The 26067-nt window shown below is 44.4% G+C and overlaps 2 protein-coding genes across 2 annotated transcripts; one reads left to right on the top strand and one right to left on the bottom strand.

Moving 5' to 3' along the window:
• Positions 1-318: 318 nt before the first annotated feature.
• Positions 319-4288, bottom strand: CETN2 (centrin 2). Its single transcript, XM_063313432.1, has 5 exons — positions 4018-4288; positions 2363-2524; positions 2118-2246; positions 1233-1370; positions 319-957 (listed from the first exon to the last, which is right to left on the bottom strand). The coding sequence occupies exons 1-5, from the start codon at positions 4018-4020 to the stop codon at positions 868-870; spliced, it is 522 nt and encodes a 173-aa protein (XP_063169502.1). The 5' UTR covers positions 4021-4288; the 3' UTR covers positions 319-867.
• Positions 4289-5523: 1235 nt separating this feature from the next.
• On the top strand, positions 5524-13896 carry NSDHL (NAD(P) dependent steroid dehydrogenase-like). The gene is made up of 7 exons (XM_063313608.1): positions 5524-5575; positions 6343-6504; positions 7843-7989; positions 9638-9766; positions 9848-9990; positions 10935-11037; positions 12235-13896. The coding sequence occupies exons 1-7, from the start codon at positions 5555-5557 to the stop codon at positions 12565-12567; spliced, it is 1038 nt and encodes a 345-aa protein (XP_063169678.1). The 5' UTR covers positions 5524-5554; the 3' UTR covers positions 12568-13896.
• Positions 13897-26067: the final 12171 nt, after the last annotated feature.

The following is a 26067-nucleotide window of genomic DNA, read 5'->3' as shown; positions in this document are numbered from 1 at the left end:
TGGGGAACATACTTAATGCTCCTTCCTCCTATTTTCCTCACAACAACAATCCTGTGAGGTAAGCTGGGCTGAGAGAGAGTGACTGGCTCAAAGTCATTTTGCTGTCACTGCAAATATAGCATGGGTAATAAGAAAATCCATCTATCCTTGTCCCAATAGCCATCAGCATAATAAAAAACCCAGACCACTTTGTTGCCATAAAGTTTGATATCAGCTTTACTTTTCACAACTAACCACACAAGCCATGTTTAGAAAAACTATTACAAGCTCCTTCCAATCAGTTCTGGCATTAAAGATACATCTGTTTTACATTCAGTGTTTTTGGGGGGGGAGGAGTAAAAGCTAGTAAGTGCACAGTATCTTTACATCAACACTTAGATAATACAGGGACTACATCTGAATATTTAAAACCAGAAGCAGGCCACTTTCATAGATGACAAGAACAGAGCGATGGATCAAATGTAGGAGCTGAAGTGGAACTGTTTACTTTTTGCCATTTTTTTCATTACTAAACACCCAAATAATGAGTTTCAGCTTCTTTACAACAACATTTTAAAAGAGAAATGTTGTTTCTCAGTATGTAAATTAGAAATTCCATTCTCACATGCACCCTATGTAGAAATACACAGCTTTCTTCAAACTGTAGTTTAAGCCAGTAGGCCTCACATTTCCTGCTGTATACAACACTGGCAGATGGTCTGGGAGTCAGCAGATATTCTTGGGATTTACAAGAGAAAGAGAACTGTAAATAGGTTGCAACGTTTGTGAGATCTGGGCTGTTGTTTGTCTCTTCCAAAGAGGAACCCATGGAGATCAAACTCAGACAACAGGAGGCAACAAATCAAGACACAACGTGCGCCAAACATCTCAGTACAAACTGGTTTTCTTCATGATCCGCAAAAACTCCTGCTCATTGACTTCCCCATCGCCGTCCCGATCAGCTTCATCAATCATTTCCTGCAGCAGGACAAAGAATCAGAGGCAAAATCCAGTGAGGTAAGAGAGGGGCTATGAAAGCAAAGATAACAATTTCAAAAACTTGGTTCAAAAGGCTTCTGCTCTTTCCTATTTTTCCCCAATGTGATCAGGTTTGTACACTGGCTGACTTTCATTTATCTTCTGCCATTCTCGCACTACTACTTGTTCATATACTAGAGTTCAGCTCATTTAAAATGAGTTGAATATCACTGTTTATAGAATCACTACAAAAGCAAATCAAAGTCATTTCCAACCTGAAGCTCCTCATCGGTAAGATTCTCCCCCAGTTCTTTGGCCACACGTTTAAGGTTTTTGAAAGAGATTTTGCCAGTTTCGTCGTCATCAAACAGCTTAAAGGCTTTCAGAATTTCTTCTTTTGAATCTTTTTCAGCCTTAAAAGAGACAAGTTTTCAGATATGTTAAATAAAGTGGAACGAAAACAATCAGGGTAATGTTACAGAGCACTGTAATATTTTAAAGCAGGTTCTGTCCAGAATTGGAGAGAGCAAGTAGTATTTGTGAGAGATGGCTTTTCTGCTTACATACAATCCAACCTATACTCTCCTTCCAACCAGAACAAGATTGTTAAGAGTTCTGTCGACAGAAGAGACTTGAATTTCAATTCTTTTCCAGTCTGCCTCACAAGTAACGGAAGAACAAAAGTGACATCGTTCTACCAGTCCCTGAGCTGAAGTCTGATATCTGGAGTTATGACAGGACAGAGCCTGGTTTCGCTATTTGACAAATGGAACGCTACCATGAGAAATCCCAGATACCTTGAAACCTCTTTGAGAGTTCCAGTAAAAAGACAGACTCCATATCAATATCTAGAGCAGGGTTTCTCAACCAGGGTTCCGTGGAAGCCTAGGGTTCCATGAGAGGTCACTAGGAGATGCCTGGGAGATCACAATTTATTTAAATATTTTTTTCAAATTTGGGCAACTTCACATTAAAGAGATAAGTTTCATTCTTTATTTTTAGTTTAAGAACACTGTTCATGCATCTATACAGGCCTACCCATGAAATGAATAGAATAATTTTGTAACTCCTGGCCTCTATTTGAGCCTGAATGTGTAGGGGTTCCCCAAGCGTTCCTCCGGGCTCAAAAGGTTGAGAAAGGCTGATCTAGAGCAACCTACCATTTTCTGGGTCATCACTCCTAAGAAGTCACTGTAGGTAATCTTTCCTGTCCCTTCCTTATCAATATCAAGGATCATTTTCTTGATCTCATCTTTTTTGGGCTCGAACCCAAGTGCTCTCATGGCGACCTGAAAACAATGAAAAGAGGCTGACATCTCTGGGAGAACAGAGGCCCACTAACAGAGCTGGCTCTCAGGTAACTACGCAGAAAGTGTTAGCTTTTCAATCTTATTGTGTAACTTGCCTTCAACTCTTTTACGTCAATGTTGCCAGTCCCATCAGTATCAAACAGATCAAAGGCCTCCCGGATCTCTTGCTTCTGCTCTTCAGTGAGTTCAGTTTTGGGGGCTGATTTCTTCCTCGGAGGAGCTGCTCCTCCCAGGGATGGCTTCTTATAGCTGGAGGCCTTAAAACATGGATGAAAGGCAGAAGAGAATATTTAAAGACATAACCTAGTTTTTGCTCTCTAGAGAGTTTCATTTCCAAATACTCAGGAGAGCTTGGCCTGACTTTGAAGAAGAGTTTCAAACACTTCTTCCTCTGATGTCCTGGTAGCTAAATTACTGCTGTCTTAAAAAAAGCGAAAAGCTCCCATATTTAGAATGCCAAGTTATGTACCATATTGCAGATACTGTGATTTCCAGAAAGTCTTAAATTATTATTTTTTGAATGCATCCTAAATCAAATAGGTTCTAATTTGTGTGTTTGGTCTATGAATACCCTGGTTTTCATTCACCCAAATATAGCTGATTAGTCATGTAGAGTATATTCTTCCTAAAGACAATCCTTAAAAAAAAAAAAAAGTAGAACTTTACCTCCTGATTGAAATGACACTGTAACCATCACACAAATTTCCCCAAATTTTAAAATTTTCACTGAATTTATTGGGTGTTTACTCAGGAAAAAATCATGACTGCAACTTAAAATGGAAAATGCTGATGCACTGATCCTATCATAGGGAATACTTTTACTCTCAATGTATATCAGCACTGATGTATCTGGGCTGCATTCAGGGGTGTCCTCAGGCTGTGGTCAAAAAAGTCAAGATGATGCCCACAAACGGTGCAATGGCACATAAAGAGAGGAAGTTTTGATTGCACCGTGGCCACCATCTTGACTTTTTTGACCATAACCTGCAGCCATCCCTGGTTGTTTTGCTTGACAGCATATTCACACTGGTCAACAGGGCTGAAAAAAAATCTGCCTGCAATCAGAGAAGTAGTAAACCAGGGGAGGCAACTCAGCGCAGCTTTTTCCCCCAGAGGTGCTAGTTTTCTATATGCAACAAGTTCCTTTCTTGGTGAAGTAAAGCGTCCCTGGAGTTGGTGACTTCGTGGGCATCTCCGTGCCCTGTTCCTGGCAGTGTAATAGGAATGACTGGCCAATGCTGCTCGGACTTTTAAGTCTCTCTAACCCTAACCCTAACCCTATCCCTGGCATCAGTGGCATCGCCTGGTGGTCTCCTTTCCAAGTCCTAACCATTTCCGTTTCTTGGGCCTACAAGTCGCTCCCCTCCCGGGCCCCAACTGGAGTTCCAAGGCGTGGAGGGCGGGTACGTCTTCACCACCGCGGCGAGGCGCTCGGAGTCTTCCGCCCTGCGCGATCACACGTGCACGCAGCGGGAGGGCTGGGTTGGGGCAGCCGAGGGGAGCAACCGGCGGGCAAGGCCGGCGAGGAAGGCTTCTGTCTCCCGATCCTGCAAAGGCGCCGCAAGATCCGCTTCGGATGCTCACGCCGGCAGAGGGGGCTAATTTGCATACATTAGCATAGCGGACGGGTGCAAATTCGAGCCGCTAACGGCAGCCCTTGTGGTTTCGGCTCCCTCGGGTCGTGCCTGGCGCTGGCGCCGGCGCCGGCGCCTTCTCCCAGCCCGCCTTCCCCGGCCGCGAACGCACTGACCATCCCCAGGAAGCGGCGCCCGTCCCGAGGCCACCCGTTGGGAAAACGGCGAGCGCAACCGTCACCCCAGCAGCCGCGCCGCCCAGGGTCGTGCCTTCCGATTGGCTCCTCTCGCCACGCGCCGATGCAGTGTGCAACCGCCCTCGCTATTGGCTGGCGAACTGGACGCGCGAGAGCAGCGCTGGACGGTGATTGGTGGCGACGGCGGAGGTGAATCGATGGGGGTGGAGCAGACGCCGGGGGGGAGAAGCCGATTGGCGACAAAGGCGGAAGAGCCAATGGGCGAGCCGCCCCACCCTCGGCAGATTCTCTCCACAGGGGCGGGGCCGAGGCGGGGTGGGAACAGTCGAACGTTATCGCAGGATATGATTGGTGAGGTTCGGGGGTGGGCGTGGCCTGGCTTTCAGTTGCTATAAAAGCAAAGGGGCGTGGATGAGTGGTGGTAGTTGAGAGTTTGCTGGGTGGGCTTCCTCCCATTCCTTTGGTAGGTTCTAGTTCAGATTCTTGTGGCAGGGAGTTCCATGGGCCGTGTCAGATCCTTTTCTCTTGTCCTGGTCCTCAATTTCCTCCAGCCTTGTTTGCCTCACCGTTAGAACTGGAATATCCTTTTTAAACAAGAAGGGAGCAACACCGTGGTAGCTTTGAGAAAATCAGGTGAGGGACCAGAGGTGATGGAGATGATGGGCGGACACAAGGGACTCTTCTAGCTGTAATACCCAACTGGTAACTGATAAATGTTCCATTTTCTAAAAAGCCAGCTAGAAAGACTGATGAAGATGGTTTAGACCAACAAATCGTTCACAGGTCTTTGCTATTTACTAATATATCATGTCTAGCAATTTGTAAAGTGCCTAGAGTCACTGGCAGTCGGGTGGGTTGCTGTTGTTGTTATTATTGTTTGCACTGTCAGCCAGATGTTTAGACTGGTTTTGTCATTTTTGTCCACCTATTGAGTCCCTCCCAAGGACTTAGGATAGGCAAATGTTGTTTGATGATGTTAAAGGTATTGTCGCAGGATGTAAGCTGTTCCAAGTAAAGCTGCCTTTTGCAATTGGCTGATTGTAAAGCTGCCTTTTGCAATTGTCAATGGTGTTCAAGTGGTGCTCCAGATGTTTTGGGATTATTATTATTATTATTCATAATGGATAAAACAGATCCTCCATATTTAAAAGCAACATTTCTGTATGTAGGCAAGGGTCAATGGTACAAGCAGTCTGTTCCCTTAATTGTTGATTGTGGGCTATTTTAGGAAGGCTGTTTTTTCTTTTTTTGTTACAAGGGCTGCTGAATTTTGTAATGCTCTGAGAGAGTTGCAACGGTACAGTGACCCCTGAGCAGGAGCTAGGGGTGAGATCTATGTTAAGGAGAGCTTCAGTTGCTCATCTTAAACTAATTAAAAAAGAGGGGTACTTTTAAAAAGTTCAGCTGCAATCCAATTTATGGCTGGTGGAAATAGGAAGATTCTGATTAACTCTTTCTGATTTTTGAGTACAGTAAGAAAAGAACTGCTGTCCTCTCTGAGAAGCATTTGGGCAAGATGGCCACACATTTGAGGCTGGTAAGCTGGTTTATTTCTGCAAAATACCTTTTGAGTGGGGTGCTGCTTTTGTTTCTTTGCAGGAAGTACAACTGTGGGGATTGGAGTGGAGATACTTGTGGCTTTCTCAAATGAAATACCATACTTCCTCTCACATGGCTTCCAAGTGGGGCATCAGCCTCTTGGAATCTGCTTTGTTTTCTGCTAGGACCTTGACAGCCACTCCTTTGGTTTAAAGTAAGAGTGCAGGAGAGTTCAAAATGTCGCTTCTGAGACAATTACCTACTCTGTCTCCTACTTGGGATAGCCTACAACTGTGAACCTGCAAATTAGATATTTCTGCAGCCCCGGTAGCTTGATTTCTTGAGCAGATAGATTTTTGTTTTCGTTAGTTAACTGTGGAAAGCTTCTGCAGAACACTAAGTGATCAACTAGGCCCTCCTTGATCTAAATCAGTGCTTTACTTGGCTGTGATTTCTGGAATTTCATTTGGAAGCTTTTATTCTCAGCTAACCCTGCAATAACTCTGTTATCAGTCAGCCTTGCTCTGCGAGAAGGAAATTGCATTCCTCCCAATTGTATCATGCTTGTTTTGACATAGGTATTTTATTTATGAATGGCTCCAAAGGCAATTTGAGACAAGGATATAACATTGCACTGAGGTTTTTTCCCCCCTGTGGCTGTTATTGGCATGCGTTCTTTCTTGTTGCTTTCTCAGCTTGCAAGAGCCAATCACAACATCTTCGGAAAAACACTGATTGCGATCCATTTGTATCTGCTTCCCGCAGGCTAGTAAGAAATGCACTGTGATTGGCGGCTCAGGATTCCTTGGTCACCACCTGGTGGAGCAGCTGGTAGAAAAAGGCTACTCAGTCAATGTGTTTGACATTCGCAAAGGCTTTGATAACAGCAAGGTGCAGTTTTATCTGGGCAATCTCTGCCAGAAAGAGGTAAGGAACAAACTAAGGTTGCTTGACATGGCTCAGGTATGGTCAATATGAAGTTTGTTGGCCTTAAACCCTATGGCTGGAGCTGGTGAAGGCTGTGTACATGGTTCTCTGGACTAGTGGGTTGGTTTGTATCATCCTTCCCCAATCGGGGTGGGGTTCCTGTCCAAATGCATGGACTTTATTTCCCAGAGTTCCCTAGCTGGTATGGCCATTGCTGAGAACTCAGAGTTGGTCAACACACGAGAGGCACCTGGGTTAGAGAAGTTTGGTTTGTATGATTCAACTGCTCTGTTGGGATTTTCTGCTTTTCTTTGTTTTTTTAATTAGGATTTTTCAGCACTGTGCAATGAAAGTATACCACATTGAAAGAACATTAAGAAAAAATAATAGAGAATAAGAAAAAGAAATCTGAAAAAAAAGATAGAATTATGACTTCTGCCTTTCTATTGAGTAATTGCCATCTTATTTCCCCTTCCTCTTTGACCCTTTTTAATTCCCAAATAATCAATTCAGTGTTTCCTTCTTTCAACAAAAACTCCATATAAGGTTTCCAGTCGTTTAAAAAAGGCTTTATTGTTTTTTCCCTGACCAAACTGGTCAGCTTTGCCATTTCTGCGAGCTCCATCAATTTTATAATCCAGTCTTCTACTGTGGGTATTTCATTATTCTTCCATCTTTGCAGATATTATAATCTTGGCGCAGTTACTGTATACAATATTAGTTTCCCATATTTCTTTTGTAGTTCATCGTCCATAAAACCCAATAAAAGTAATTCTGGTTTCATCACAATGCTAATTTGCAATATCTGATTCCTGCTTTTCTATGTTGAACTTACGTCCAGGCCCTCTTCGAAAGTGTCCTGAACTGCTTTTTCCCCTCTTGCTGCCCTCCAGATTAATTAGGACTATAATTCCCAGAATTTCCAACCTATTGGCTAGCTAGGAATTCTGGGAGTTTCCACCCCATGTTTTGGGGAGTGTTGCAAAGTTGGAAGAGTCTGCTCTAATATGCGTACTATTTAGAGGAACATTTGTACATCTCCTGCTAAAGTTTGAATGTTTCCAACGTTTATCATTTCTGCTGTCAGATACCTGAAGATCTAAAAGTCTGCATAACTGAAGTTTCCTCTTTAGCTCACTTCCTAGAGGTATCTCTAAACTGCCATCTTTCAGTTGGATAGCCCTTAGACTCAATTCCACATTCACCAGCATTCTTGCTTCTAACTGTCTGGAGGTCTTCAAGCAGAAATTGCACAGCCATCAAGTGGAGATGGCCTCGCTCAGAGGATTGATGGAACGGCTTCTTCCGTTCTATGACTATAGCTTTTTTCCATCTCAGGATCTACTCCCGGCTCTACAAGGTGTGACTGTGGTGTTTCATTGTGCCTCGCCTGCACCTTCTAGCAACGATCGAGAACTTTTCTACAGGGTCAATTATTTGGGGACCAAGGCAGTCATTGAGGCTTGTAAAGAAGCTGGTGTCCAGGTAAGGTTTGAACAAGGATAGGAAGCATTAACAGAAGCAAGAAGAAACTGCCTGGTGACTCTATCGTGGAAGCTTTAGCTAGCTAGAATGGGGCCTTTCAAAGAGGATGCTGTGGATCCTTGAGGACTTGAATAGGTCCCACAGGTCTGGGGGGGGGGGAAAGAAATTCCCTTAAGGGACTAAAGAGGGAAAAAGGCCAGTCTATTGCAGAGAGATGTTGTTTAGATTTTTTTAATCCTGCCTTCTTTATATATAATTCAAGGTGGTGAGCATGCCTAATATTCCTGCCTTCTCTTTTACCCACAACAACAGCCCTGTGAGGTGGGTTGGGCTGAGAAAGTATGACTGGCCCAAAGTCACCCAATTGGCATTCATGACTAAGGGAGGCCTAGAACTCAGTCTCCTGGTTTCTAGGCCAGCACCCGAACCGCTGCACCAAGATGGCTTCCCCTTTCCCCTTAGGATTTATGGAGAGCGTTCTTTTAATCCCTTGTAGAGTTATTTTTTTCCCCTTAGTTACTAAGGTACAGTTCATACAGGGTGAGTGTCATCTGGTGGGACTCAGGAAGAGAGCCCTTTCTTCTGTGGTGCCCACCATTAGGAAGTGCATCCCAATTGTGGTTGTTTGTTTATTTACCCAATTTGTCCCCACCCATCTCCTCCCTTTGGGGGACTCTGGGTGGTTTACAGTAATCAATTAAAACAACAATCATACAATGAATAAAATACACAATATAAAATTACAGTGATAAATAATATAAATAAGAGTAAAAAATAAAGTCCGAGTGGCGAAAGAATCTAAAGCAGTCCAAGTGTGGGAGGAGTGGTCTATAGCAGCCATCCCCATGTAGCTCTATTCCCCTCTCCACCCCAAGTGAGGCAGCAGAACCAGGTCTTCAGACTCCGCCGAAAGGCCAGGAGTGATGGGGCCAATCTCACCTCTGGGGGCAGCATGTTCCACAGGGCGGGAGCTACTATGGAGAAGGCCTGCTTCCTGGACCCCTCCAAACGAAGTTGTTAAATGAGGACTACCTATATCATGCAGAGGCTAGCTGGAGTCAGCAACTTTTAAAGACTGAAGTGCCCTTCCCTGATTCTGGTTGCAAGTGACCAAACCAACAAACACTATCACTTTAAAAATGGGTGGAACCTTGTGAAATGTGGGTGGTTTGCAAGATTTTAGCTGTCTTCTACATTGTAAAGAGATCGGTTGAAAGTATTCCACAGATGGGGGATCTTGGGTTGCCCCTTTGCCCACCCCTTTGCCCACCCCTGTCATACAGCAAAAAGTGGGACCTTCAGAGACCTTCACTGACTGGTGATGTCCACAGCCATAAATGTCTTTAAAAAAATCAGAAGAGGGGAAATCAGCAGCTGTTCTTTTAATGCGGAGCAGTTGTGTTTGGAGGTAACCTGTCTTCAAATACTACAGTGTGAAGTGTAGTAGTGGAAGAAACTTCTGCCTTCATCAAAGCCCTCCTGGTGGACTTTTCAGAAGTATCTGCTATACTCTGAAAACTGAATTGCTCGCCTAGATAGAGAAAAGCACCACTTGGATCCAGCAGGGATCTTGTATTGCTCAACTTGTATCTGGCAGTCAGTGGGTTTCCACAACTCCCTTGACTGTTTTCTTCCTACCCTTTTGCAGAAACTGGTGTTGACCAGCAGTGCCAGTGTTGTCTTTGAGGGTACCGACATCAAGGGTGGAACAGAAGACCTCCCTTATGCCAAGAAGCCCATTGATTACTACACGGAAACAAAGATTCTGCAGGAGAAGGTCTGGACCTTTTGCGGTGAATGGCACTTCTTTTTGTTCCTGGTGGATCTCCATATGCTTTTTCTTTTTTCTTATTTCCAGGAGGTGCTGAATGCCAGCGACCCAGAGAAGAATTTCTTCACCACTGCTATCCGCCCACATGGCATATTTGGACCTCGGGACCCTCAGCTCGTTCCAGTCCTCATCCAGGCAGCCAAGAGCGGCAAGATGAAATTCATCATTGGGTAAGCCAGGTTTCACCTACTCCTAGGGCTTCTGGGGTTCTTTGAGGTTGCATTTCTTCTTGCAGACGTTTCATTACTGGGCTAGGTAATGTTATCAGTGCCTAAGGAAGGGAACAGCCTTAAACGCATCCTTCCTTATCACACATTTCATCTGGAATGAGCACCTGCACCCCGAAATCATTGCCTTTCCTTTGAGGTTGGGCACAGGGAGTAGGAATGTCTTGGCTATAGCTTTGCATCTGTTAAATCTTTCCCGATTGAAATAATACATGGCCAATGACTCATTTATTTAGTTACTTTCTATTTCACTGACTTTTAAAAAGGTTTTAATTATCCTTAATTTTCTGCTGGTATCTTTTATGGGTAATGTTATTGTCAATAGGTTTTATTTTACAGTGTCCTGTAAAGCTTTCAGATTTGGTGTGACTGTTCTCAAAAACGGCTCTCTCCAAAAAAATGCATCCTATTATTATTATTATTATTATTATTATTATTTTATTATTTATTATTATTTATTATTTATTATTATTATTTTAAATAAAATGATAAGAGATGATCTGGGTTGTCAGCTTAGAAAATTAGGAATAGGGAAAAGGAGTGAAGGAAAAAGTAAACCAAAGAAATGAAGTGTGGATGGAGAAGGAAGATTCTCCTAGAGTTAAGAGACTCTCATCTCCCGTTAAAAAACAATTTTAAGAGGTGCTTTTTGTCTAGTTCTTGTAGGGCAGAAAGAGCTTGTCTTCCTTTTTAAACGACTAACCATCTTGCTTCTCTCCCACCACAATCCCTGTAGTACGCGTAGATGGTTTAATACTGCCTGAAGCATCAACAAGTTGTGTGTTAATGGCACTTATACAAGTAATGTTGCATCTAGTGGACCGCTGTGTTTTACAGTTTGGCCCCTGCATTTTAACGTTGCTTGGAATCCTTCCTTTTCTGTGCAGCGATGGGAAGAACTTGGTGGATTTTACCTTTGTGGAAAATGTGGTCCACGGGCACATCCTGGCTGCAGAGCAGCTTCAAAGGGATTCTCACCTGTGTGGAAAGGTAAGGCCACCCCATTGTTGCACGGAGCTCAGATTTGGTGCATCGGCTTTTGCTAATTCAAGGGCCACTTTTCCAAAACTGGAAGGGGCCCAATCCCTGTTGGAAGGAGCCTCCTGCAAGGCTTTAAAAAACCCTAAAAATGCAAAAAAAAAAGAGGGCTGAGGCTTTGATCACACCCACTCTGGGGACTTCAGAAGAGATGCTGTTGGGCTGTGTGTGGTTCTCAAGTTGCAACCTCTGGATTAAACTCGCAACTTCCTGGTCACTTCATTTGTTCTGGTCCCTTTCTTGCAAACCACCAGAGAATCTCAGAGAAATAAGCTACGCTGAGAAGCCGAAAAAACCTCTTGGAAGAAAGCCGCGTAAGCTGCTTCTGCAGGGGTGCCAAAAACCCAAAGTGGATACAGCCCAGAAGTTACCAGGAGTTGAGCTTGTCTTGCAAGAAAGTTTACTTAATCATAAAAATATAGTTAAAATTACTGCCTGAAGCATCACGAAAGGTTGTAGCATCGTGTTCCTGCTCACTTCTCCTGAGACGTTTCAGGCCTCCGTCTGAGACCAAGGCTAAAGATCTTTAGGGGTAGAAGTAGTCTAGCCAGATGTACCCTGCTAAGAGGAGATCTGTTCTTACCAAATGCAGCTTTGCCCTTGCCAAATTGAAAAGGCCGAAGTAATTGGGGTGAATGTTTGTAATTGAAAAGGATGAGGTTGCCCTTAATGTTCTTAGCTTAACAAGGACCCACAGCGGCAAGCGTTCATAGTTATTAAGATCAAAGTCATCTTTAACAAATGTCTCTCACAAGGGCATCTTCCTGTTTCAGCAATTAGGTTTTAATGATGCTCAGCCAAGAAGATAAGTTGATCCTGGATTGCTTGGGCTTTGTGCCCTTGGCTGCAGAAAGTTTGCCTGTCCCTGGCTTAAGGGGAGAGGGCCTAGAGTGACATAGAGCTTGAGTGTTGAGCTTGGAAGAGGTCCATGGTCAGCCCAACCTACCTCAGAGGGGTAGTAGGTGGGAAAATTGGAGGAGACACTGCTATGGACACCTTCTTCAGCTCCTTAAGGAAAGATGGAATGTAAATCAAAGACATAAATATCTTGTATGGATTGTCTGATCTTCCTGAACTCCTGGGCATGTTTCTTGTAGGCTTGGTTTGCTAACTTCCATTCCTCATTGCTTCTCCTTGTTTGTCTTTCAGGCTTTTCATATCACAAATGATGAGCCCATTCCCTTTTGGGAATTCTTGTCTCGCATCCTCACTGGCCTGAACTATGACCCTCCCAAATACCACATCCCTTACTGGTTATCTTATTATTTAGCCCTTCTCATCTCCCTGGTTTCGCTGCTGTTGAGTCCCCTTGTTACGATTCATCCCACCTTCACTCCCATGCGGGTTGCTCTTGCTGGGACTTTCCACTACTACAGCTGTGAGCAAGCCAAGCGGGACCTGGGGTACAAGCCGGTGGTTTGCCTGGATGAAGCCATCTCAAGGACCATCAAAAGTTATCTCCATCTCCGCAGGACCACATGATGGTCTGAATTCCAAGCAAACATCTCCTGAACCTCTGCTATAGGCTCCACGTTGGCTCCCTGATTGGTCTTTCCCTTCAGTCCACTTGCCACCGGGAAGCCTCAGTTTGGAACAACTCAGCCTTCTGAGGCAGCACTACTTCAAGCAATGCGTCCAGAGTAGCTGCTGGCCCAGGATGTGCCCAATTTTGTACAGGTGTACCTTTTTCAAAGGCCTTGACATGTAAGGTGCATTGACTCTGTGGAATTTCAGAGGAGATTGAGGGGTTCTTGCTGAAGTATCTTTTCAGCATGTCACATTTTGGGCATAAATAGATTGCTGTGTTTAAGAGTGAGAGGTGGGAATCTTTTGAGCTTTGTCATTGCTAAGGGAGGGGCCAGGTGCTTGGACTGAGGAGAAACGGAAGAGTTTAGACTGATAGTCTGGGGCCAGTAATTTCTGAAGCTTGTTGGGTTCTTGGTATCCTTTGAACTTGCTTCTCTTCCTAAACAAGCCCTTCCTCACCACATGCATATTAACCAACACCCAGATAAGTAGGTGCCATCAGAACTTAAAAGACTCCACCTGAAAAACAATCAAGGAAGGGAAAAAAAACAACAACCCAATCAAAACTGGTAGGACAGTCTACCACATATAAACAGCCAGCAAACCCCACCCCTTCCCTGCACTGAAGATGCTACCTAGCCTGGTAATGAAATGTCTGCAGGAAGAAAAGCTCAGAGAACATCCGGAACCCAATGGTTCAACCCTGAACCTGTATATTCTGTACTATGAAGCAGAGTACATGGTTTTAGTGCCAGCTAATCCATTAGGAAGTCTTGAAGGTTCTTCCGAAATAGCTCTTTGCTGGCTCTTTTAAATCATGGTTCTCCTTTATTGGAAATGTAGACTATGGAAAAGTGATCTTAGGAAATAAAGACTCTCAACTGAATGAATTTGGCTTGGACGCATATTGTTTCTGCTGACTCCATGTTTTCCCAAAGGCATGTGATTCCTTAGTTTTAGGCCCTGCCTTTCCTCCAGTTGCATACAGAGTGTCCCGTTCTCTAATTTTTGCCCACAGCAATTATCCTGGAAGTAGGTTGGGCTAAGAGAAAGTCCGAACTTCTGCCAGAGGCTTTCCCTGGCTGAGGGTGGAGTTGAATCTGGGTCCTCTCAATGTCTATCCAGTACTGTAACCGCTGTACTGTACTGTAAACTGATTCTCTGTTAAGACCAGTATTTTGTCCCTAAACTGCTGAGGGTCATAGCCTTGGAAGATCAGCTGATATTTCTTCAACTTACAAAAGAAATAGCTGATATTTGATGGGGGGATTACTTTATGACTAAGTGAACGTGGTGGCGCTGCGGGTTAAACCGCTGAGCTGTCGATCGGAAGGTCGGCGGTTCGAAACCGCGCGGCGGGGTGAGCTCCCGTTGCTCGTCCCAGCTCCTGCTCACCTAGCAGTTCGAAAACATGCAAATGTGAGTAGATCAATAGGTACCGCTTCGGCGGGAAGGTAACGGCGTTCCGAGTCGTCATGCTGGCCATATGACCCGGAAGTGTCTATGACAACGCCGGCTCCAAGGCTTAGAAACGGAGATGAGCACCGCCCCCTAGAGTCGGATTCGACTGGACTTTACGTCAAGGGAAACCTTTACCTTTTTTAAGTGAACATTGTGTTAACCCAGAACAGGGTCTACTTGGTGGAGCTTAGGATGTTGTGTGAACCCAGCCAGTGTGGATCATTCAACAAACCCCAGTTAAACAGCTTGGTATGAACCCAGACTGTTGGAATAACAGTCCAGGCAGAGGACTGTTGGCATCACCTTTCCAGTAAAAGAACCATGATTTAAATGAGCAAGGAAAGAACTACTTTGGAAGAACATCCAAGACTTCCTAATGGGTCAGCTGGCACCAGGGGTTGCAAGTTGTTCCCAGGAGGGTCTGTCTTAGTTGCCTTGAGGTAACCCCATTGTACAGATTTGCTGAGCCCCATTTTCCCTTAAAGCTAGCCCAGCTGAAAAGCTGCTTGATCGCTTTCAGCCACGCCTTCTCTGGGTCTCTTGTAACTCCTTTGGCTGGAAGGAGGTCAACCTTGCTATCTAGCTCCTTGTTCTTAACAATCGCAGCTAAATGGGCATCTTCTTTCACTCTTCTAGAGTTTGGGTTTTCTAGTTCTTAAACTGGTTGGAATACAGAGGACATAAGGCCGTGTTAGAGTGCTGCAAAGCACCCTGTGGCATGCCTGTAAAAGGCTCCATGTGTATCTCCAGGTAGGACTGAGAAGTAAGCTAAAATAGGTTCAGAGGCCATGCACCACTTTCCACCCACCCAAGGGTCTAGAGGTTCTGGAAAGCTGCTGTCCGCCTGCCCATTAAAGTAGCAGCACTGAGGCAAGTGGACCTCTTCTAGGTGGGCTTAGGTAAGTCAGGCCTCTTCAGCCTGGGCAACCCCCAGGTACATGGAGGTATATGGACTTCAGCTCCCAGGGTTCCCCACCAGCATTATGGCTGGGAAATTAGGGAGCTGGTCTAGGAGGTTGAACATCTTGGTCTGCTTTTACACTGAGTGTAGTGCAGTGGTTAAGGGGTTGGAGTAGGACCAGTGACACCTGGTCAGGTTCTCCTTTAGCCATGAAGCTTAATAAGGGAGTTGGGGCCTATTGGCCCAACTTAATAAGAGTTATTGGTGAGGGGTGGGGGAGGCAGGATGTGCACTGAATGTTAAGAGTGTTAAGGAGCACGTTGCTTACTAGTGCTATACCAGTTACTGCATAATTAAAAGTTTACAGGAAACTTTTCAGTTCCAATCCATTAGAGGATGAAGGTAAGCCATAATGCGGTTTTATTTCTGGTTTTGACTTAGTGTGCAGTATAACTATCCCATAATTTGTAAATAACACTTCAGGTGTACGGACCAAGCCAATTAAGACTTATTATTAAACCAACCATGATGAAACCTATCTATTCATTGAATCACTTTCTCCAAACTTACCCTGTTTGCTCCTTCCCTTTGAAGGGCTCCTGTACTGCTTTTTGAGAGGGAAGAGGCAAAACATGGTGGAGTTGATAAGGATCTGGGGAATTTTATTTGATTTCCTTGAAGCTATAACTGTCCTGTGCACAATTACTTGGCAGAAACATGGGAGTGAAATGCTTAAATTGATAGCACATTTAAAAATGTATTTAAAATTCAGATACTGTTGCATTGGGGTTTGAGGCTGCTGGTCCTTCATAGAATATAATATAACAACAATAACTTTATTAACGAACCTTCACATTCCTGGTACAGTTAATTTTCTTTTGAAGGGGTGAAATTGACAAAATCTATGTCAATTTTACTTCTGGGTGGTGGGGTGGAATGACTGATCCTTTATGGGATTTGCTGTCCCAATGAACCTGCTGCATCAGGGTACTTGAGAACCTGATGCAGAAACAGCCATTTATCCAAAGTGGATGGGCCAGAGCTCTAAAACAATTTTAGGGCAGTTGTTTTGTTTCTTTGCATGGGAAGCCCATCTGGCCCAAGCTGGAGGTACAACTGACTTTGGGAGGAAACATTTCAATTTTCAGGAAATTGCTGGAAGTAACCAAACCTGAAGAAATATCTCCCAGCCTTGAGATCCCTCTAAGCCTTGAAGTTTCATGCTTAAGCTGATAACCGGAGTCCACTGGAGTTGGGCGGCCAATAAATTTAAGTAATAACCCGTCAAAAGGAGAGCAAAAATGGGGCAAGAGGGGTGACGAGCTTTGTGTCGCATGGAATTCCTTTCCGCCCTCTCTGATGACTCAGCCCTTGTAATGCTCAATTGTTGGCTCGCCCTTATGCAGAAAGGGTTCAGATGAGGCTTGGCTTTTGTTATGAAGAATGCATAATATCCCTCTGTCAGTGGGAATTGTCCCTCAGTGTTGCTTAACTCGCTCTTTGAAAAAGGCAAGGGACAAGGTCAGAGGATGAAACTTCCATCATCACACACCTAGTTTGGGGTCCATAGTAAGCATATCCAACTATCCCAAGTGAGGTACAATGATGTGGGTGGGCAGGAGGCAGGAAAAGGGTACTGGAGGATATATTTGGAAGGGGCAAGTAATGCAGTGCTGAATTGGTCCCTCCATCCACCATGATTGCACCTCTCAGAAGGCAACTTGATATAAGTAGGTTGTACCCTGCTCTTCATGCACTGCTATCTATACCTGCATCTCAGCAAGTAGCATCAGGGTGATTGGCCCAAGCTCAGAAGCTAAGGAGGGTTAGACCAGGTTAAAACTTGAGTGGGAGACCCTGAAGGTGTTCCAGATGGTAAGCACAATTTGGAATTTGAGCAACATCCCGGAAGAAGAACGATGGAAAACCACTTCCATGTTGTTGAGTAGAAAACTGCGGACATAACTTGATTGACAAAAGGCTGGAAGAAATGTTCATTCATTCACACGGATGTGGCCGTGCATTCACTAGGAGTCAAGCTCAACTCGGTGAATTTACCATAGGATCTTTGTGGATATTTTAGGGTTTGAGAAGCTGTACTTTAGTGCCAGGCTGGAGAATTTTCTTGCATTTTTGTACAACTTCTCATTCAATTTGACAAAAGAGAATTTGCTTTTGACAATGCATTCAAAAAAGAAATTCTGGAGCGTGGTGTGTGTGTGCTTGCTTATTTTTTTATTTATTTTATCAATTTATAGAGTCGCCCATATTACAATTGTGCCTTAGGGTGGCCAACAGGATTAAGACGAACAGAAGCAAAAAGTAATTATCACATAATGGCACCTGAGGACAATCTGGGCCAATCAAGATCAACAGGTTGTATTAAGAGAATCTCTTGATGGGGTCACCCAATCTCTGGTCCCCAAGCCTGAGGAACATCCAAATCTTCAAGGAATCATGAAATGCCAGCAGGGTGAAGACCAAGCAAAACCTGGGGGTACGGTGTTCCAAAGGGCAAGTGCTGGGACAGAGAAGGCATGCTTCCTGGATCAGGCCAGGTGCCACACTTTCATCAACAGGATCAGGAGCACATCCATTCTGCTGGATGTAGTGGGATGATCAGAAACAATCAGAGAATAACCTGGTTGCATGCCCACAGTCCCTCGGTGGGGGGGGGGGGGAGATGGGCTGTGGTGAAATTTGAAATAAAGAAATGAAAGGCTGTATAGGTGGTAACCAGCACCCTGAACTGCTGGTGCTGGTTGCCCCCAGTAAGGGTGGTATTAGGGACAAGGCAACCAAGGGATGTGTGAAAACCTCCCATCTTTCATTGGGCAGCCATCTCTCCGTAGTCTGCAGCTTCCCTGGCTTCTTGTGCTTCCCATAAAATTCCAGACAAGAATGTACTTCCTCCAAGGAAACTTTTTCAGTAGCCAAGCTGTAGTCATCGTCAAGGGGAAGTTTTGCCTTTGAGAAATCACTGGAGAATTTCTCCTTCTCTTGGAGAGACGCAGAGAAGTCATGCTCCTATTTTTTTTCCCCCACCCAGAAATTGGACGGAGAATTGTGAGCAACGCGGCATGGCTGTGGCCAATGCATTCCTTATGCAATATCTTAGGCATACTATTATTTGAACGTCTAATGCAGTGTTCTTCAACCTTGGCAACTTGGAGAGGTGTGGACTTCAACTCCCAGAATTCCCCAGCCAGCATGCTGGCTGAGGAATTTTGGGAGTTGAAGTCTACACCTCTTCAAGCTGACAAGATTGAGAAACACTAGTCTAATGCATTCCGTTTGCATAGTCTTGTGATTCTTAAAGCAATTTTACAAGGTAGGTCAGTGTATGATTGGCAAAGGATGGCCTTAGGCAAGCCAACCTATGAATGCTTCCGTGAGTGCAGCCAAATGGAATATTCTTGTTTCATCATATCTCATTCCCTTATTAATTTTCAGCATCTTTTAGACTGTATTTGTGACCTTAGCACAATGTTTTAAATTAAAATACTAAAACTGATGTGCCTTGATTTGTTTTGCCCACTGGCCTTAACAACATTAGAAAGACTCTAACTGTCTGCAGAATTTAAAAATGCCTGTAGCCTTCCAAGTGACTAACACTAGTTGAACAGTAATCCTGCTGAGGTGTCAAAATGCTGAGCAGACTTAAGAGGTATATTAAAGTTGGTGAAAGATGTTGCATAATTCTCTTGGTGAAATCTTCATGGATGTTGAAAGATTCAAAATAGCGAAATAGACTGATGTCATTTTAAAAGCACTGAAATTTGCTGGCATAGTTTGGGGGCAAAGAGTATACTTTGTTCCAAGAGGAACCAGATCTCAAAATGAGTGTCTTTGTCCCCACCCCCCCCAAGAAAAATCCCCAAGCAAACTCTCTTAACTCTGTCTCATTTTGTGATGAAGCATTAAGGATATTTCCAAATTAGATAACTTGGCTCTGGATTTGCTGTTGGAATTCAGTGTTAAAGAACAGAAAATGGTGCCCAAGCTTTTGATGAAATTATGGAACTTGCCTGACTTCCTAGACTTTTCTTGTGTTTAATATTAACCTTGAAAAGAGAATTATATTGTCTCTCCCATTCACCCTGGAGAAGATGCTGATGCTAGGGAGAGTGGAAGGCAAAAGGAAGAGGGGCCGACCAAGGGCAAGGTGGATGGATGATATTCTAGAGGTGACGGACTCGTCCCTGGGGGAGCTGGGGATGTTGATGACCAACAGGAAGCTCTGGCGTGGGCTGGTCCATGAAGTCACGAAGAGTCGGAAGCGACTGAACGAATAAACAACAACCCATTCACAATTATGAGGAAACTGTCGGAGAGACATATAAAAACCCGTTTGATTTCCTTGGCTTTCAATGTCATTCCCCCTGCTGGGAGGAAGAATTTATTTCATTTTATTATTTATTTTATTATTCAAATTTTGCTACTGCCCATCTCTCCCAAAAGAGGGACATTAGAATATTGTGGTGATTCCTACTGTCAAGTTTAAAGTACTGTATTTAGATAACTGGGAGATTTATATTCATAAATATATTATATATTCATAATATATTCATAAATGTAAATAATTTACATTCATTCAGTTTGCATGCTGCCTGGCTCCAGCCACTCTGGGTGGCTCACAACAATAGCAAAACATAAAAACAAATGCAAAATAACCACAAAATAATTATGAGATGGCGATCCAAACCACAAAGCAAACATAAAGCATTGCAAACGGGAATCCCATCCACCCTACCCCATTTTAGATCATTCATTGTTAATAAATGTCCACAGACCTTTAAATGGCAAGAACTAGTGCTTCATAAAAGAGAAAATGTGTACCTTTGAGAAAAGCCATTCAGAATGCATTTTTATTACTACAAAATAAGAAAAATGCTACCTCTGAATATTCCTGTGACATCTTCAGAACTTTGCCAATCGGCCAGTTATGAAAGAGAACAGGTTTGTGATTAGGAAGGGTGTTTGAAGGCCTTCCTGGGAGAAGGAGGCTCCGAAAGGCGAATATGTGAAGGTTGCTAAGGAAAGCACAAAAAGTGATTGATGCCTTTATAAACGTCTTCTCTTTCTCCTCCCCTCTGGATAGTTGAAGCAAAGCCTTAAAGCAAAGAAGAGAAGTTTGCTCACGGCAGCTCTGATTTCCCAGCGATGCTGGATTACAGGACTCAACCAGCGTGCTGGCTACTGGGGGAAAAGCTCATATTAATGCCGTGTTTCTCAACCTTGGCCACTAGAAGATTGTGGACTTCAACTCCCAGAATTCCCCAGCCAGCCATGTTGGCTGGGGAATTCTGGGAGTTGAAGTCCACACATCTTCCAATGGCCAAGGTTGAGGAACATGGCATTAATCTTTCCTTGGGGTGCAGTGGAAGCCAGGGAGAGGGCAGAACACTGAAGTGATGACTATAGGAGGAAACGCTCCGAAGATATTCACACGTAGCCCTTGGCTCCTTGTACTGTAGTAAGTGCAAGATCCCCACAACGTCCGGGGGAACGTCTTCTACTCCTCCTCCTTTATCAGATGCTTCAAAAACAGACCTGTTTTCATCCAACCGAGTGAGGACGGGCAGGCTGAAAATACAGAGGAATTTTTGGCATGGTAAGGGTTGTAACTGCTGGGCAGTTCTGCTGCACTGGGCAAGAGGCGAGAAGTGACTCTTCTCAGCACGTCGGATGCTTGCGGGGGTTGGTTTCTTCCTGCATCGCTAAGAACCTCACCTGCCAGCCCTCCCCCGGCCAAAACTTTGGCTACAACTCGCTTTCTTTTTCTCTTCTGGCCCAGGACGTCTCCAGTGACACAGGGCAGAGAATGCAAAGAATGTGGAAGGGAGAGGCAATTCCTGGCTGAAGCAGGGAGGGAGGGGGAACTCGCTCGCTCTCTCTGTCTCCTGTGCCTGGGATGTAGGAACCTGTTTGATGCCCTGCAGGGTAGAAGCACCCTCCCAGTTTGTCAGCTCTCCCACCCATAACAAGGCTGGGCCCCAACCTGCGATCTCATCTGCTTTGCCCACACACTGCACTCCCTGCAAATCGCTCACGTGGACGGAGGCTGTTGCATGGTTTAAGGTATCTCTGGAGAAGGACGTCCCCGGTGCTGCTCCTGGGCAACTGTCAGAGTAAGTAAGTCTCCTTTGGTTCTGTCTGGCAATAACCCTTGTTTTTGGGACGGGAGAAGGGAGCCTGCTTCTTCTGTAGTCTCACCTAGAGTTAAAGGCTCCCTTCTGCCCTGAACCTTTTAGGCTTTCATTCCAGAAGAGGGGAGCCTGGCTTGGGATGATGAGGAGCAAGAAACCTTGCTTAGCAGCCCCCCACACCCTCCCCCGCTCTTTTTAAAAAAAATTCCTTTACAACAATCTCAATTGTTCTCTATTTTCTCACAATGTATCAATGAAGTAATGAGTTATGGTGATTTGATCTTATGTATGTACGATGCATGAAAAGAAAGGATTGATTTATTACAAGAATATATCATCTATCCATCATCTATCTATCTCACTATGTCTTTCTCTCTATCTCTTTATCTATCTGTCTCTAATCTTTGCTGACCAGTGCTGTACTCCAGTACTTTTTTTTCTGGTGCTCAGCATGTCCTGTATAGTGTTTACAATGGTCTTTTGAGGTAGGCAAGCGAGTTCCGGAAAAGTTACGGCTTTTCAAGCTGAGGTCCCAAGGCTGCTATACACTCGTCATAGCCTAAAGTGGGCAGAGTTTAGATCAAGGTCAGTCTCTGGTGATTTGGAGTGGATCAGCCATCTTTGCCCCCTTTTTGCTGTTTAAGGATAGCAAGGAAAATGCCCAGAGTTCGGAACCCTGAAACGCCAGGGCTGGTTTGCCTTACCTAAAATTCCCATTGCTTTTGTGCACGTCTACATTTTGTGCCAGTAACTCTGATCTGTATTTACATTTGTCGGTGCAAGCTAGCTTATTTGCTCAAGAGGTTCAGATGTGGACTCAATTTTCTTTTCCTCTAACCCAGTGATTCTTCCCACCCATGGGGTGGGGTGGAATCTGTGTCTCACAGCTCTGCCAAAAACGGATTGATTCTCCAAAGCTAACAGTCGGATTGGCCTTTCCTTGGTTCTGCTTTGCCCTTTTGGATTTCTGTCACTTGGGCAGCTCTTGGTAAAAAGAGTTTCTGTGCTAAAAAAAATATGTAGCCCTGTGGGTAGGCAGAGCTTGGCACTGTTTTCTCAGCTGGGTGTCCTCCCTCCTCTGCCTGGCAGCTTCATACTCTGCCCATGCTTGGAGAACATCTGTCAGAGAGCTGAGGAATGCGAGCTGTTCTCAGTAACCACATGAAGAGAATGCTAATTTTTAAAGTAACTGGTGTGACAGTTTTGTGCCAAATCTTTTCTACTGTAAGAAACTCCTCCTTATAAGGCATTCACTAATTATTTCTGGATGTGACTCCTGGGTTTTTGCTAACTGCACCACAAGCAGAAATTAAACCAAACAAAACTCCCACAATGCTTAGTTATTACATGACCTTGGCCTAGTGGTTCTCTCTTCCTTCTGTTTGTCTCCTAATTTTATTTTTGCAGCAGCCCTGTGAGGTAGGTTAAGAGGGAGCCAGCAAGAATGTGGGATGGTTGCAAGGTCTCCCAGTGAACTTTGCAGTGGATTGAGGTTGTGATGATGGAGTTCCTTGTTCTTCTACTCTTCCCCAGCTTGGTGTCCACCAGATGTGTTGAGCTACAAGCTTCTGTAACTGGCAGTCAGTATAGAGATGGTTCATGATATCACCTCTCCTACATCATTTTTCAGTAGAAGAATGCATAGTGATGACTATCAAGTGGGTTGTGTTTCTGCATTCAGCCCTGCCTTAGTTGCATGACAGTTTAGTGTTGGGGACATCAGTAGAACAAGTTCCACTTCCCTACAAGTTGTATTTGGGAGGGAGTGGTGGACTTTTACAGCATCTGCCCCACCCAGTGGCTTTTTGCCCATGAAGTTTGTTTTGCTCAGGTCCTGTCCTGTTTTGAATGGAGCGAACATTTGCAGAAAGAAGAGTCTGCTTCTCAGATGATACAAAGTAGTCTTCTCACTGACCCCAGTTTTCAGCTGACCACAAATCCAATATGACATTGCTTTGATTGTCATCTTGGCAACCTGTGAAGGTCTGGTGGTATCACGCCATGTTGTATTAGGCAGCTAAGAACTTGGTCTACTTTATGTTGCCTTCAATATTCCTCTAGCATTAAGAGAATTCACATTCTCCTTCTCCCCATTCATTAACAAAGACCATCACTAGGCTGCAGTTTAGGATTGGTAAGAATTGTGTGCCCAGCTAGACGGCCAACCATAACTGTTGTCAAACAAACTAGAGTTGGATTGAGTTAATACTTGGGAGAGTATCAGGAAATACCAGGGCTGTAGTATTTCAACCAGGTGGTTGAAAAAACAAATGGGTAGAAGGGAATGATGAACTACTTCTATACTGTTGCCCAGAAGGCCTCATGGATGTGTCCTTGAAAACTCTAGAATCTCTTAAAAGAGATTTTACCTTTACCTAAAGATGGTTAACCAAGCTAAGGCTGTACATTTTCTGTGAAAGCTCCACTTGTTACAGAAAGCCAATTAAGCATAACTCAGTACCTCATTTCTTTTCAAGGGAAGTTTGTGGGGAAATGTTATTGCTGAGTAATAGTGCCCTTGTATCCAAAAGGTTCCAGCTAGAATTTCTGGTCCAGACTGATCTGGGAAAAGCTGCTGGGCCAAAATCTTAAGACAAGGGTAGCTCAGTTGTTCCCAGGGGTGTGCCCTCAGTGTATATCAGACCAAGTCAACCATCTACCTCCTCCCCAGGCACTGGGCACATTGGCTAGAGGGGTTAAAAACTTGTCTGTCATGACCATCAGCAGCAAGGACAGATGGGGACACCAAGGCTGGGAAGGTTGGTGTATTTAGTATTTGAGACAGATGGATCAAAGTTCTGACAAGTCATAAAGAAGTTGTTGAACAAAGTCATAATATTCCTTGATCTTCACCCAGTACAATGTCTGAATCTAGCAGCTGTGGTTACAAATTATAGTTTATATCTTAGCATGCCAACTGTGGTGTATTATAGAAGCAATGACTGGAACTGGGTTTAGTGTTTTGCACAAACCCAGGCACTATCATTTGTAAACCGTAGGCTTTGGCTTAACAGGCTGTGCGATCTGAGTCAGTTCAGACATATTAATTAATGTGTTACGTGTAACGTGTTGACCCTCTTTCACTTCTGTGTGGAGTAGTCCCTGCAGCCAGGAAGACAGTGAGGAAATGAATGTGATTTAAAATCCTTTACAAGTAGATTCATTGCTCTATCTCATTTCAGTCTCTTCCTTCAGCATCTGTACAGGAGAAAGAATATAGAAATAGCTTTTTCCAGGGTGTGCAGGCCAAAGAAAGGTATTACCTTAGCAAGGAAAAAAAAGAGACCTCTGTTTTGCTGGAACCAACCTACCTCAGACAAACGCAATATTTGGGCATGAGAGCCATGCCGAGTTTCAGATTGGTGACTTGATTCAACGCCAGTTTTCCTTAATATCCAGGTTGAAACTATTCCTCAGACTGATCTTGCAAAATGATTCAAGTGGTCCAACTGAACGGGGATTTGAATGATGAGCCAAAGTACACCTGAATGCTGTGGTACATTGGTCAGTGAAGTCCAAGCAAATCTGTAATGAGTAAGTAGGTGTTTGGAGGGCCAGGTGGAGAGAAAATCCTCCAATCCTGCTATTGTGGTGAGGAATCAGTGACCTTAGACATTGCTCAACTGCAGCTCTAAGTCTGAGTCAAGAGGAATGATGGCTGCAGTTGAGCAATGTCTGGAGGCCTGTACATTCCCAGGCTCTATTGTAGGGGCCTGACTCTAGTCCTTCCTGTATGCAAACCATGCCAGGTGCTCCACACATGAGTTCTGAACCTACAACCTATCCTCTTTCACACAGCTCCCTTGTATATTCCCTGGGGGTTGATACTGCAGCAAACCATGATTTGGTTTGACTTTATGCAACATGTTAAGCCTTAAGCCATGTTTTCCGACCCACATGCTAAGCCTTAAGCCATGTTTTCCTAATCCAAGCCATGGATTCAGACAATTCACTATGTCAAAGTCAAACAAGTCATGGCTCATCATGATACACGGGCTCAGGACATGCATGATTCAGATCAATGGTTCCTTTAGTTCAGCACTGCCAAGTACAATTAATGGTGGAGTTGCAAGTCTTGAGTAAGGCACTTCCTTGACTCTGCTCTCCAATTCTCTTCAGTGGAACTGAATCAGGATCTTTATGAATGCAAAGTGTAGGCTCTGCTATTGACTTATGGACCTTCTGTTTGTGTGAATGTAAGGGATGGTGGTGCTGCGGGTTAAACCGCTGAGCTGCTGAGCTTGCCGATCGGAAGGTCGGCGGTTCGAATCCGCATGACAGGGTGAGCTCCCGTTGCTAGTCCCAGCTCCTGCCAACCTAGCAGTTCGAAAACATGCAAATGTGAGTAGATTAATAGGTACCGCTTCGGCGGGCAGGTAACGGCGTTCCGTGTAGTCATGCTGGCCACATGACCACGGAGGAAGTGTCTACGGACAAACGCCGGCTCTTCGGCTTTGAAACAGAGATGAGCACCGCCCCTAGAGTTGGACACGACTGGACTTAATGTCAAGGGAAACCTTTACCTTTACTAAGGGATAGTGGAGGGGTTACTTCCCAATGAGCAGTGTGACCATGAGCATCTTATGGGCGTAATGCTCCATCTTGTAATCCCCATCTCTCCCAACTGTAGTATTTCCATACATCCTTCTATTTCTGTAAACGGGATGGTTCACCAATTCTAGAGTGGATTGCTGTGCTCTTAACTACTACTTCTGTTCAGGCCAACCCAAATGTGACCTTTGTGCCAAATTGATTTGATTGGCCAAATTAGCATATACCATATCTCCGTCATTCATTTACACTGTTCCTAGATATATTCAAGGTTGCGATGTTGTTATAGTGTAGATGTGGCCACCAGATTTGATAGCTTTCAGAAGCAACTAGGACAGCTGTTTGTTTCAATTCAAGTCCAATAAATAAGTAATTCTGGGGGACCCTGGATTG

This window comes from Candoia aspera, chromosome 12 (genome assembly GCF_035149785.1).
Source record: "Candoia aspera isolate rCanAsp1 chromosome 12, rCanAsp1.hap2, whole genome shotgun sequence".
Lineage (NCBI taxonomy): Eukaryota > Metazoa > Chordata > Lepidosauria > Squamata > Boidae > Candoia > Candoia aspera.
The sequence above is the reverse complement of the archived record's forward strand: the minus strand, read 5'-3'. Positions and strand labels throughout refer to the sequence as shown.

What these genes read in the sequence shown, in the direction of transcription:
- NSDHL (XM_063313608.1), top strand. Translation starts at nt 5,555, where the DNA reads ATGGCCACACATTTGAGGCTG. An exon ending in GCAATCTCTGCCAGAAAGAG is followed by an intron (nt 6,505 to 7,842) that starts GTAAGGAACAAA and finishes TTTCCATCTCAG; the next exon opens with GATCTACTCCCGGCTCTACA. An exon ending in AAGATGAAATTCATCATTGG is followed by an intron (nt 9,991 to 10,934) that starts GTAAGCCAGGTT and finishes TTTTCTGTGCAG; the next exon opens with CGATGGGAAGAACTTGGTGG.
- CETN2 (XM_063313432.1), bottom strand. An exon ending in TTGACGTAAAAGAGTTGAAG is followed by an intron (nt 2,247 to 2,362) that starts GCAAGTTACACA and finishes CATTGTTTTCAG; the next exon opens with GTCGCCATGAGAGCACTTGG. An exon ending in TTACCGATGAGGAGCTTCAG is followed by an intron (nt 958 to 1,232) that starts GTTGGAAATGAC and finishes GTCCTGCTGCAG; the next exon opens with GAAATGATTGATGAAGCTGA.